A 12,978-nucleotide genomic window follows, 5' to 3' on the forward strand; every position below is an offset into this window, starting at 1 on the left:
AATAAGTCCGGACTTACAGACCGATTAGGTACATAAAATAATATATATCTCATAACAATATCACAAATCATTTTGAGTACTTGTGAATCAAAGGTGGTTGGATCAATAAATTTTCTATCTACAGTCTTGCATTCATCTTTTTAAACGAGTCATGTTAGCTTTGTTCCATTGGAAAAGCCGAAAAACGGTTATCTTCACACTCACAATAAACGACGATCTCAGCAGTTTGTTAAGCCAATACACAGTGTGCAGATGAAAATATATAGTATTGAATAAACACTCTTTATCAAAATGTTCTTAGACATAGATCATCTGAAGCCATTTTACCGAAAGGTTTCTGCATTGCAACCCATTTAACCAATATACTTGGAAAAATTCACCAGTTTCCGTCAAAAGTCACTGAGATCAATTTCAGTCTATAGAGATTGAGTAGTTATAGTTTTACGTCCCACTGATTGCTGTCGATAAGGGTTAGCACTATTCATGACAGGAACTTTGAAGGATGTAGCCAACTGCAGATTTGCAATGCTTGATAATTTCAGAAGCAGTGATACGTGCCTAAATTTTCTAGGCTCGGTGTCGTCATATTTAACTGATAAGTGTGTAGTGGATCCTAATAAAAGAGCTTATCCAAGGTATGACAATACATACAGTTACTAATGATGTGCCAAAAACGATCAACACTACAGACTTATGTCTGTTTGTGAGCAAAGCCAAACGGTAACAAATAACACTCACGACAAAATGGTATATAAAATAGCGAAATGATAACGATTCTCATGAGACGAATGATACATGTAAACCCTTTGCACGATAAAAAAAACCTCATGTGAGCTTTAAGTGGTATTGGTTCCAAACCACATGATCCCCGAAACTGGACATATAGTTGCTGAAGAGATTGACATTCATCATGTAACACTTGGGGGTGCTGGGTATGGTGAACATTTGAAGAAGCATTCGAGATGGCATGGCACGTTAGATCTTATAGTTGAGGTAGTCATATAATGGGATTAGGTCTATTATTGTAGTAATACTATTACCGAAGAGACCATAATTCTATAGATTCACCTAATAAACGAAGGTTCCTCTACACTTGGTGTCATCGACGTTATGATTAAGAAAGATAAAACTTGACAGTACTATTCAATAACAATCCACGCCGAAACTCTAATGTAGTGTAGAATGGCCTTCAAGGATGTTATGACATAGTTAAAGTCGTTACAGTGTACTTTCACGAATAATATTTATGAAAACGGCGAACAGAACATTCCTAACAGACCCAATGCTGTTTCTGGATATTACATAGTGTATGAAGTGATTACACTTATTTGATCTAAAAAACATTGTTAATCGTAGGCGGAATTTCGAATTGTACGACCTTTGGCGAAGTTATTCAGTCCATTACTTCCCGGCTTGTTAGTTTTCTGGTTCAAATAAATCATTGGTTATAAATACGGAAATAATGATGGACTCTCCCATGCGTTCTCAATTATCAAACTCTTAATAATGAACCTATTACGTAATAGGGGGAAATTAATTTTTCCGTTTATTTACCCTTTCGTCCGCTTTATTTCTCCTTTTCCCCCTTTTATTGATTGCTTGGGACGACGAAACATGATATGCTATTGTCGGGTGTAAATAAATCTAACACTCCATTGAAGTCTCAAATTTCTTCTGAGACATCTCTTAGAAGAAATCGTTTAGGCTCATGAAGTCTGTTAAATAGTGCCAAATTTAAATCGGATTTTCAGTCGAGTAATAGATTTTCTTTCGTATGTAGTAGACAACACTGCTGAAGCATTCGTCGTTAACTTCTCAGATTTTTAATAATCCAAGTGGTAGTATTCAGTTTTTTTTACCTTTTGCATCGGGAGCATAAGATTTATTTATACTCGACAATAGCATATCAGGTTTCATCGCGGTAGGTCGATTAACAACATTTCGATAGTTGAAGGCGCACAAAGGTATCTCTGAATAAGCTACTTCCTAAGCTCGGGATAATTCATGCAAGCGATTGGACAAATAATGAGTTCATTATGCAACTGCCCACCAAGATTACACTTAGAAGCCTTAGTTTAAGTTGTAGAACTAAATCCTTGATTCTGAACATGAAATAATTTGTATCGCGCACCATCATGATTATGAGGTAACACTTTGGTGTGTTGGGTTCTGAGATTATTAGGATTCAGGATAAGCCCAACACTGAGTATAAAGTTTTTTAAGTAATAATGACGCCGACGCAGTAACAAAAACAGCAATTAGAAATGAATAAGCAGTATAGTATTATATTATAGAATTATAGTAGGTTGAGACAAATAATGATAAAGCGATTGAAATGTACAGTAATTAAAATAGCTACCCACCACACAGAAGTGATGCCGTATCTACTTTTGATTTATTTACTGGCTAAGCATTGTTTTCGAATGATATCATTGCAACTAGAACCAAAATATTTGGTTTATAAGAACTACACTGATTTTTGAGTTCACTCTTCTGAAAGTTGTTAACGTGTGTCTTGAGGTGCTATTTAAAGTAGAATTTTTATTTATTCATTTAATCACATACATATTGGTACAAAGGGCACCGGATACATATGCGCCGATGGTGTCGTTTCAGTGATTGTGCAACCTTGTTGACTTTGGTCTTGATTACATATCACATCCTATCCTTCTTGCTTTCATTGAGTTCTAGTGAGTTAAGGTGTGATAAATAGTAACAAGTTTTCGCATCTTTTGCTGCACTCCTAAAAGCACATTCCTTTTTGCAGATAGCTCACGCTGCAAATATGTCCGCCAGAGTATGGATTGTTGTTGCTCTATGGTTTTGACACAAGATCCACACAAATCTCACACCAACTGCATATATAAGGTTCAGTAAAGCTGTTTGCTTACTGCTTTATCCACAATGTTACTCAGATGCATATTACTTTATATTCGACGCTATTTCGTTTATCAATGTTACTAAGAATAGCACTGCGAAGTATGTCGATAAGCAGGAAAATTTGATGACAGTTTCTGTTGATACATAAATCAACACATCTATACAATTAGACCTATTATAATTTTGAAGTTAATTTTAGGTAGTACATAGGATGGGAGTATAATGCTAAAAAAATGCACACAAGGTTTATTAAAAAAACGTGATCGGTCGGACTGGTCACTCAATGATCGTCTGAAGAGGCTTTTGGTGAGCTAGTAACCTAACGAAATCTTGGGAGAAAAGTATGGATAATTCAGGATTTCTGAGTAGTACGGTCTTATAACCCGATATTACTGAGGCTTGTACGAATTAGTTCTTTTTGGAAGATTTGTTGACTAATCCTCGCAATTTATAAAACACATTTCATCATCAAATGTAACAAAAGTATTTATCACCTCTGTGACTGAAACTTAGTGTGTGATTGATATTACTCCCGAACTTTAGGTTGCACCTACTTAGGAAGTAATTAGAATAAATGATACGAAAGCAAAGTACTCCTATATATTAAAGATAGCTTGGATTTCCATCCTTTTGATAGTGAAACTAGTTGTGAACCCACTTTTAGAAGTTATATATTCACTATGTTTGATCCATTATGGCCTAATCTACTCAGTTGATGGTTTCGTTTTAGAACACACTAAGCGCCGGCGTAAAATCAACCAGTGTCCAATATTGGAGGGTTTCAATGCATTCGTTATAAAACGGAAAGGTTTATCCTCAATTGAATCGATAGTAGGCTTCTTATGTCTATGATGAGGAATGCTTTATTATAGCATATATTTAAACTCATACATTTTGGCATTTGACCCCATGTTTTTGCAGCTATTGTGATGCGTGTTCAACTACCACTGGGATGGTGGACACGGTACAGGATATGAAATAAAGTTGTAAAAGACTGACACCTATCGGTCTTTCACAGCTTCCTGGTTGGGATTCTAAAGACGGGGCAACTCAGTGGCCTGAGACGTTACCAGACATAGTTCAGAAAAGAAGTCAGTGGCAGTCCTGTTGCAATTTTCTTTTACTTTTTTATAAAAACAAGAGAAACCTTAACTGTTTGGATTCTTTGCGGTTGTATTTTTTTAAACTGAACTTCGCCTCCTATTATTCACTACTCACTCATTTTTATCCATATGTCGTTTTTTTCGTTATACTCACCTTCCTCTATCTCTTCACGATGTCGTTTTCTTATTGTGCAGCGTGTATTATCTAGGTGCCCATTTGTCCCATTATTTATGTTCAAATAAATGAATAAAAAAACAGGTAGATGACAAACACAGATCTTCCACTGCCTAACTCATGATTAAAATAGGTTATAAGACAGGTCTTAGCTCAGCGTACTTGACTTTATGTAGGAGTTATCTAAGGCTAATACTTGGGTTTTTTAAAGCATTAGTCATACAGAAGCCTACCTATGTACAAAGATAACTTTTACTGATACTAAATGCATGCTGATAACATTAACTTATCATCCAAAATGCCGTGATTCATATTGTTTCTGATTATTATCACCTCTGTATTTCAATATGTCTAGTTTGGCATTTATTTTTCTTATATAAATGTCTTGACAGGTGAATATATTATCAAATTGTTCAAAATGTATTGCTCTAATATATCACATAGTCCTCTTGTTTTCTATTTGCATTATCTAAGAATGTAGTAGTTGATGATGAAATTACTTTATGGTGTGAAGTAATTCTTCTATAACTACTAAATGTGGAATCGGGCGAATTTCAGTTTTTCGTGCCATTAATGTTTTCATTCCCCTACATATATCTGAAGTTGTTGTTTTTCTGAATGTTTCAGATTCTCCAACTACCGTATACTAAATGTGGAGACAAAAATTGCTTCCCAATGTTAGGTTATGTAGCAATCTTTGTATGAATAAAGAAGTGTCTAAAATTTCACGCCATCTTGATTGTTTACAATTGTGGAACGAAATTAAAGAGCAGCAAACTAACCTTTACATGTCACCACGTGTTGAGAAAGCCATTGTTACATATCATGGAGTTTTGGGGGAATCAACTTTGGAAATGACTAAAGGTATATCAACACCTCTAGATTGTGCAAAGCATTTGTCTGAAATATTGGTCAAAGAAAGTGTTATTGCTATGGTTAACAATACTCCATGGGATATGAATCGGCCATTGTCATGTGATTGCTCACTTGATTTTGCTCAATTCAAGGTTCGTTCCAGTTTTTCATAATTGTTTAGGAACGTTTACATGCAACTATCATAGTTCCCGTTATGTTAGAGGGTTATTTATTTTTCATGCCACAGAAACGAGAATTTTCAATTCGCTCTGATGAGTTTGTGCATTAGGTTAATTTTTCACAAACCCGACGATACTACTTCTATCTTTTTCTTTTCCACCCCGCTAACTGGAACGGGAAGTTGTTTCTTAGTGGAAATCTTTTTGATGTTCACAGTAAAACTGAATGTGCATTTACGTTAGTCTGCTATATACAAGCCACAATGACTAGTATTATCTGAGTAATTGTCATTAAACATTGAAGGTCGGTAAAGAAGTGTGACGAAAATGTGCTGGGAGTTAACCTTAAATCGTCATTTTATGTGGAAATTAAATTGTTATTGATTTCCTTTCTCATAAGTTGTATTTGCGGATTGCACATCTCTAAAACACTTCAAGACCCCAAATGCCTTGGTACGGCCGAGAGTGGGGAGAGTCCGCTCTCCCTCTCGAAATGCTCTCACATGGCCACGCGAATATATAGCCTCTGCCAGGGAAGTCCTACTCACTGCCTTCTCGTGGCGGGGGTGTTGTTTACGAAATTGACAGGACGAAAAGCGAATGTCCGACGCTTTAACCGGGTTGGTGGACACGGAAAGTCCACCTAGGGGAGTTGGAAAACCCTGATTCCAAGCCAATGGTGCACATTGGCTCCAGTATCCTGAAGGAACAAATGGCGTATGAATCAATCATTGATCACCGGCTACCATGGGACCGCATCTCCTTACGATGCTCCACTGCCTTGTGGACTAGACCTTCAGGTCAAAGGCTCCGGGTGTGGCCCCCTAAGAAAACCACCTGCTTCAGTTTGGGCACTTGGGCAGTATCACAGCCCTCACATAAATCAAATGAGATTTGTGAGGCGCATATTTATCTGGTGCTTTTTTTACCAATATTTATGTGTTTAAATAAAGTAAAATAAAAAAAAATGTGCACCGTTGGTTTGGAACCAGGGTTTTCCAACTCCCCTAGGTGGAATTTCCGTGTCCATCGACTTGGTTAAAACGTCGGACATTTTCTTTTCGTCCTGTCAATTTCGTAAACAACACCCCCGCCACGAGAAGGCAGTGAGTAAGACTTCCCTGGCAGAAGCTGTATACTGTGGTCTTGTGAGAGCATTTCGAGAGAAAGGGCGTGACCTAACTCTCGGCCGTACCAGGTCATTCGGGGTCGAAGGCTCCGGGTGTGGGCCCCTGAGAAAACCACCTGCTTCAGTTCGGGCACCTGGGCCCTCAAGCAAATCGAATGAGATTTGTATGGCGCATATGTATCTGGTGCTTCCTTGTACCAATATTTATGTGTTTAAATAAATAAATAAATAATTCGGGGGCTAAGAAAGTATAAAATATTTCCTTTTCGGCATATGTTTGAAAAGTTGCTAGCGTTTTAACCCAGGACTCACATTTCGTCATTTTTGGGATTCGTTAGCAAGACATGCTTAGATCTCAGTCTGGGCATCCATATAAATACTCTAATCTGGTATCTTTCGTTTTGAACGCCAACCCGCTACTGGTCACTAACTTATGCAACCAGTATGAAATAATTGATAATCAGTTTGTATCTGAACTTAGGATATTCAGTTGTAGTCCTGGATGTCAGAACTCTGGTACAAATGCATCTATAAATATCCATTCCTAGTTAGTTTTTACGTTTATGCTAAGTGGAGTCACTTTGTAGATAAATACAGTCATACAAATAATACTGACAGGATGATTCTTAAAAATCGTAGAAAAACAGCAAAGTTGTGATATAAACAACCTCTATCCGTAATGTATAGATCCCGTCAATAATATTGTACAATTGTTCACTATTTTATTCATATTTATTTGATAGGATCCTCATTATGATCCAACAATTGCAAATAACGCATTTTGGCAATCATGTACACTCCTTCTAGCTGCTACTTTAGAAACAGCTTTTCATGAAAAGCATAATGTTCGTGTAATCAATCTCCCTTTACTTAATCCGAAAAGTGGTGGATTCGTATGTGATATTTCATTCAGTCCTGGACATCAATCTTTAGAGAATTGGAAGCCTTCACCTCAAGAATTATATGCATTAAATACATATATTCAACGGATGGCTGCGGACGACTTAAGTTTCGAACCTTTAGATGTATCGATTCACAGTGAACTACTTCAAAAATTATTTGCTGACAATCCGTTAAGATCACAACAGATTAACCATGTATTCAACAAACACCAAGACAGTAGTAATTCATTACAACTCGATTTATCTTCGAACAAGTATAAAATTACAGAAAGGTCTACTTTACCTGTATATCGAGTGGGAAGATTTGTTGAGGTACTGACATCAAACTCTATTATCATAACATTGTATTTACATAAGATGGTTACTTTGCCGTTAAATAGTGAAGGTTCTTACTGACTTAGGTCTATCGATTTAGTTCAAAATATAGTGTCACACGATAGTAAATGTAGGTCGTAATTATCGCATGGCTCGAAAAAGCTAATGTAAATCGACCGTAACTTCTTACTGCAAGCTGATGACATAATGTTACATTTTCCCAAGAAAAAAAGTTTCTAGGTATTCGTAGAGCTCTGAATAATCATCTTGAGTGTGTTCCCCAAAAATTGGGTCGCTAAATTCAAACCATTATCTACTAGAGAAATAACCAGTTAGTATCATCATTCCCTATCAAAGAATTATCTTACAGCTTGGATTGATTTATTTTTGAGTTACAAATGTTTTAAAAAATAATTTGGTTAAGGCACATTTCTCTATATTTTGATGAAATATGTGAACGCAGATAGAGAAAAGTGTTCGGTGAAGTAATGAATGAAGTTTACACCACATATATATCAACAAGCGGATGCATTAGTAAATGCAAATTTCATTTAGACAATAGGCTGAATGTAATTTGTCACGTGTCGAAAGAGTAAGATATGCTCTGTATGTAGTTATTGGAAACCACTAAATTATTACTTTTGCTATTTCAGTCTAAAATTATGTGAAAGTAACATTAATCTTATTTTGTTTTATTGCATAAGATTTATGTACGCTAGATACAAAATTTGTTTATCATATAACAATCTCCTATCTTTGTTAGTGTTTCACTAATGGTCCATTAATCCGATCCACTGGTCTTATTGGGAAAATATCCATCAGTTCATTTTCCCGAATCGGTTATCTCCGAGGATCTTCAAATAACATTGTTTATCGTGTTCAAGGTGTGGCTATTCCATCTGCATTCCTCACGCATTTTACGACATTTCATCGTCTTATGGAATGGTCTAAATTACCAAATTCAGAAGTCGACATTTACCCAGATTACGTGGAACCTTCACCATGAAAGCTCAACTCAGATTTTTCGTAGCATATGAATTTACTGTAAATCTCGTTTTCTACTACATTTGAAATCACTACCTTGTATAACTATGCAACAGAATACTACAAATACCAGATTGATGTTTCCGCTCTTGACAACTATGAATTTACAACCATTGTTTGGTCAGGTAGTGTCTGATTTTTGCTGCTTGTGGTTGCTTAGTTAACAGTCCCTGACTGGAAACTACAGCTGAACGGCGAGACGCCGTTCGTAGTATATTGTACCGCAAACTGTATGAATATAATATCACTAATCACTTACGATCATATTGTTAATTCAGTAAATTTAGTGTGCTCAGTGTATTAAAAGTCTCATATTACATTAGTTATTAATATCACAAGTGAAGGGTGTACAAATACCTTTTGAATGGATATCTCCAAAAGATGCCATAGCATTTCTGAAACCCAGCCTCGACTATCCTAACTATGCAACTGTGACTGCTAATTCCATTTTTCGGCACTAGGTCTTATTATCGTGACAAATTCTTTTCTGTAACATCACAACAAAATCGGTTGACAATCAATATGCAGAATAGAAGTAAAGATTTACCGAAGGAATTTTCTGTACGACGAAATTATTTACTCACGTTGTGCATTAGTATTTATAGTTGTATGGGAAATAAGTTTATAAAAGGATAGAAAGGGTTGTATCATAAAGTGATACGAGAGGATGCAAAATAACCCCGGGGGTTAGAGAAGAATAGAAGGACAGAAGTAATTAACGGGTTAGATTCTCGAGTTATGAAGAAAAAATGAGATGTATAAATGCCATGAAAACTGAGTGGATGATAATTCTCAAAGAACAGTAATAAATGATTACGGTCCAAAGTTACAAAACTAATAAAAACATCCTGCAGAAGGGTACTAACACAAATGAAGGATGAGAGTTTGGACGTCTCGCTTTCGCACGCAGAACTTAGAGATTAACAGAAGTCTCCAGCGCATGTTTTTGATTTGGACTCAGGTTGTGTATATTATTGTGAAGGAAGACTCTTGTGGAGCAACTTGCCCTAAGTTGGTCAGATGTTCATATATTGAACTGATTTGCATCCTTTGTAAAAGTCGCCCCGGGGAGTGTCCCGAAATGCGTTTGGAAAGTGGTCGCTTCGTGGTCAATGTAACCTACCCGACAGGAGCAACTAAATTTATGGATGCACATCAATATGGCATAAGTCAGAAGTTTATCCCTAGCACATCCATGAATGGTAGACCGGCTTGAAGAAGCAATACAGAGCTTAGCTGAGTAGGACGTTTTATTCAGGGATTTTGAGATCCATTTGTTCAAAAGTTCGGCAACCGTATCTCGTTGAAACTCGATATTCATAAGCTGAGCATTTTAAAGGACATTTACGTATATCTGTGATCTGCTATAGTTGTCCATTTTAATTAAGACAAAGCACCAGACAAATAAGTGACTAAGAATTCAGTAATATAGTTTTTATACTATGGTAGATAAACGGATAAGGTACGAAAGTCGATGTAAATGATCACGCTTCCAGGTGCAAGTCCTTTCTATCTAAAGAAAAAAACTACTGGTGAATTACCAATTGCGTGGAAGGAAGATGTATTTTGTATATAGTTCCACGTTTCTTTGTTCTTACAAGAACAACTATTTTATACGTATACTGTTGACCGAGTGGTCTGTACTAGATTGTTTCAACATATAACACTTACTATGTTTAAGGCTGAAAAAAGGCTTTATCCCCGCATGTTTGATTTTCATGACGGAACAGACAAACCCTAAAACGACACAGCCTAGTTCCGAATGCCGATATAGCGTTCTTAACCACTAACAATTCCAAAGTATACCCCAATCAGATCTTAGTACTTTTACGATAAAAGCTATTAAGGAAAACATCTGACGCCACAAATTAGTGGGCTCTGAAAATTTGATGTCACTGAATGGAAGCAAATAAATCTTTTTATTACCTCTAGATGTCCAAAATGGCCATTTAACCTTTCAAAATGTTTTAATGAACTAATGCTTGGGAATTCAGGATTAAGACGGTTGTTTCGTTGATTGAACAGAAGTTTACCGTATCTTTCTTACAACAAGCAGGTTATGCTACATAGACTCCTTGTTAACCTCCACTTACGTTGGCTTCGCTCCTTGTGTTCGAAGACTGACTGGGTAAGTCCCCGAGCACTTACTACTTCAGTAGATGCCACCTAAATTAGTGTTTCTGAAGCTTTTAGTTTCGTCATTAATATATACCTGTTTTTTTGGACATTATCTCAAAATATATAGGGGTGAATATCACTTTAATGATTGGCTAACATTGTCACTATTAAGCTGAACTCTAAGTAACGTTTATGTTGTGGCTTTTTTGCATCCAGTATGACAGACAAGCACGCAACAGAACGAGAGTTCTGTATTGACCCAGTCCAACGACAGATGATGGGAGTGTTGTTTTTTGAGTTCATGTCTAAACTGGTTTCATTTATTATTTAAACACATAAATATTGGTACAAAAAAGCACCAGATAAATATGCGCCTCACAAATCTCATTTGATTTGTGTGAGGGCTGTGATACTGCTCAAGTGCCCAAACTGAAGCAGGTGGTTTTCTTAGGGGGCCACACCCGGAGCCTTTGACCTGAAGGTCTAGTCCACAAGGCGGTGGAGCATCGTAAGGAGATGCGGTCCCATGGTAGCCGGTGATCAATGATTGATTCATACGCCATTTGTTCCTTCAGGATACTGGAGCCAATGTGCACCATTGGCTTGGAATCAGGGTTTTCCAACTCCCCTAGGTGGACTTTCCGTGTCCACCAACCCGGTTAAAGCGTCGGACATTCGCTTTTCGTCCTGTCAATTTCGTAAACAACACCCCCGCCACGAGAAGGCAGTGAGTAGGACTTCCCTGGCAGAGGCTATATATTCGCTGGCCATGTGAGAGCATTTCGAAACTGGTTTTGGGAGTTGCCGTGTCAGACGATGTCTGGGTGTTTACGGAGTTTTTTAAGCATAAAGATTTTGATTTAACAAACGGAAGTAGCTTTATGTAGTGGCTACCTTTTTTGGACTAGTATAATTAAAAATGGTGACTGAAAGTAATTTCATATTGGAGCCCATTTTTGTTTGCAACGTTAGTAGTTATCACAGACTCGTTTATACACCGTCTCCCACTAGAAATGGAAAAACTATTCAGTCACTCATATGAAACTGACAAACTATGCACGATTCATAAGTCTGGACAAGCATTCTCTAGATGCCAAAAGAAATTCACTAAAACAATTTAAGATGATGGACCGAATTTAAGCTACATTAATGACTTGTCAATCACTGATCACGAGGCATAAAATGAAATCTCGAGAACACTAAACTCTCGTGAAAATGGCTAACGCGTCTATCTCCTATTAAACATACAGGGACTTTATACCTGCGACAAACCACTAAATTCTAATATCCTACTTTTAAATGCATACCGGAAGAATGCTGTCCAGAGAACTTATCTTTCGATTATCGAATTTAATGAACCACGTAGGACACTAATGAAAGAAGTTCAGCGCGAATTCCCATCACAATTTAAGATTATTTTACCATATAAACGAACGAATAAACACTAGTCTCTTCTAAACTATATAAAATAATGACTGGCAAACACTACATTATTTCACTATTTCTGGACCCTTGTACTCCTTCGAGTGATGTTTGAAGGTTGTGGCTATTCCGAGTGCACCGACCATTGGAAGCATAAACAAGGCTAGGAATCCGAGTCGTCTCTGAAAAATAATAAGATGAATAGTTGTTGACTTACTATTCGAGACATTTTATTTGGATTCCGAATTACAATGGGATCATACGAACGCGAAATATTGAGTAATGGCTGGAAACCACCTTTCATTCTTTAGAAGCAGTACAAATTGTAAGATATTGAGTTTGATGTAGTTGATATGTACTCGGTCAGCAAATGAAGTGATCTTACAGACAGAAGTGAATAGTCTACAAGGTAGAAAACAGAATAAAACCAGAGTCAGCTGAAGTCCAGTACGTCCATCTGGAATCACATTTAAAACTTATATAGACCCCCAACTAAGTTCTACGCAGAATTCCCTGCAGGAAGAACATTGTTCTCATTATGACCGAGTATGAAGATGGTGATACCGTTAATTCACGCTCCGAAAAAACCACAGGGTTTGAGTTAGTGTAGTCGCAGACCAGAATACTATGCACATTGTATGACTCATCTGTAGCGTGAGAACTAGTTTTGGGAAACCAAAGACTCGATCAAGAGGAAACCAACCGTGTTGTTCTCCGTTAGGATGCCCTCCCAGAAGAGACTGAGTGGCCCATGTGTGGGGACCTGACGAGTTTGCCAATAATATACAACCCAACCTTATATGTAGTTGGTAGGTATTCAGTCAATGACTAAAGATAGCGATCATGAGCTCCGGGT

The 12,978-nt window shown here is 37.1% G+C and overlaps 3 protein-coding genes across 3 annotated transcripts; 2 read left to right on the forward strand and 1 right to left on the reverse strand.

Annotated features, from left to right (window-relative positions):
* Positions 1-947: 947 nt before the first annotated feature.
* Smp_163830 (putative mitochondrial 39S ribosomal protein L39) lies at positions 948-8,575 on the forward strand (the record flags this gene model as incomplete). Its single annotated transcript, XM_018790306.1, has 4 exons — positions 948-993; positions 4,786-5,165; positions 7,065-7,440; positions 8,361-8,575. Exons 2-4 carry the CDS (start codon positions 4,809-4,811, stop codon positions 8,573-8,575), a joined length of 948 nt encoding a protein of 315 aa, XP_018655663.1. The 5' UTR covers positions 948-993; positions 4,786-4,808.
* Positions 8,576-9,402: 827 nt separating this feature from the next.
* Positions 9,403-9,855, forward strand: Smp_077380 (hypothetical protein). The gene has a single exon (XM_018790307.1). It carries the CDS (start codon positions 9,460-9,462, stop codon positions 9,796-9,798), a length of 339 nt encoding a protein of 112 aa, XP_018655664.1. The 5' UTR covers positions 9,403-9,459; the 3' UTR covers positions 9,799-9,855.
* Positions 9,856-12,190: 2,335 nt separating this feature from the next.
* Smp_077390 (hypothetical protein) lies at positions 12,191-12,426 on the reverse strand (the record flags this gene model as incomplete). Its single annotated transcript, XM_018790309.1, has 2 exons — positions 12,191-12,304; positions 12,340-12,426. The coding sequence occupies 2 exons, from the start codon at positions 12,424-12,426 to the stop codon at positions 12,191-12,193; spliced, it is 201 nt and encodes a 66-aa protein (XP_018655665.1).
* Positions 12,427-12,978: the final 552 nt, after the last annotated feature.

The sequence above is a fragment of the Schistosoma mansoni genome, chromosome W, assembly GCF_000237925.1.
Source record: "Schistosoma mansoni strain Puerto Rico chromosome W, complete genome".
NCBI classification, from domain to species: Eukaryota; Metazoa; Platyhelminthes; class Trematoda; order Strigeidida; family Schistosomatidae; genus Schistosoma; species Schistosoma mansoni.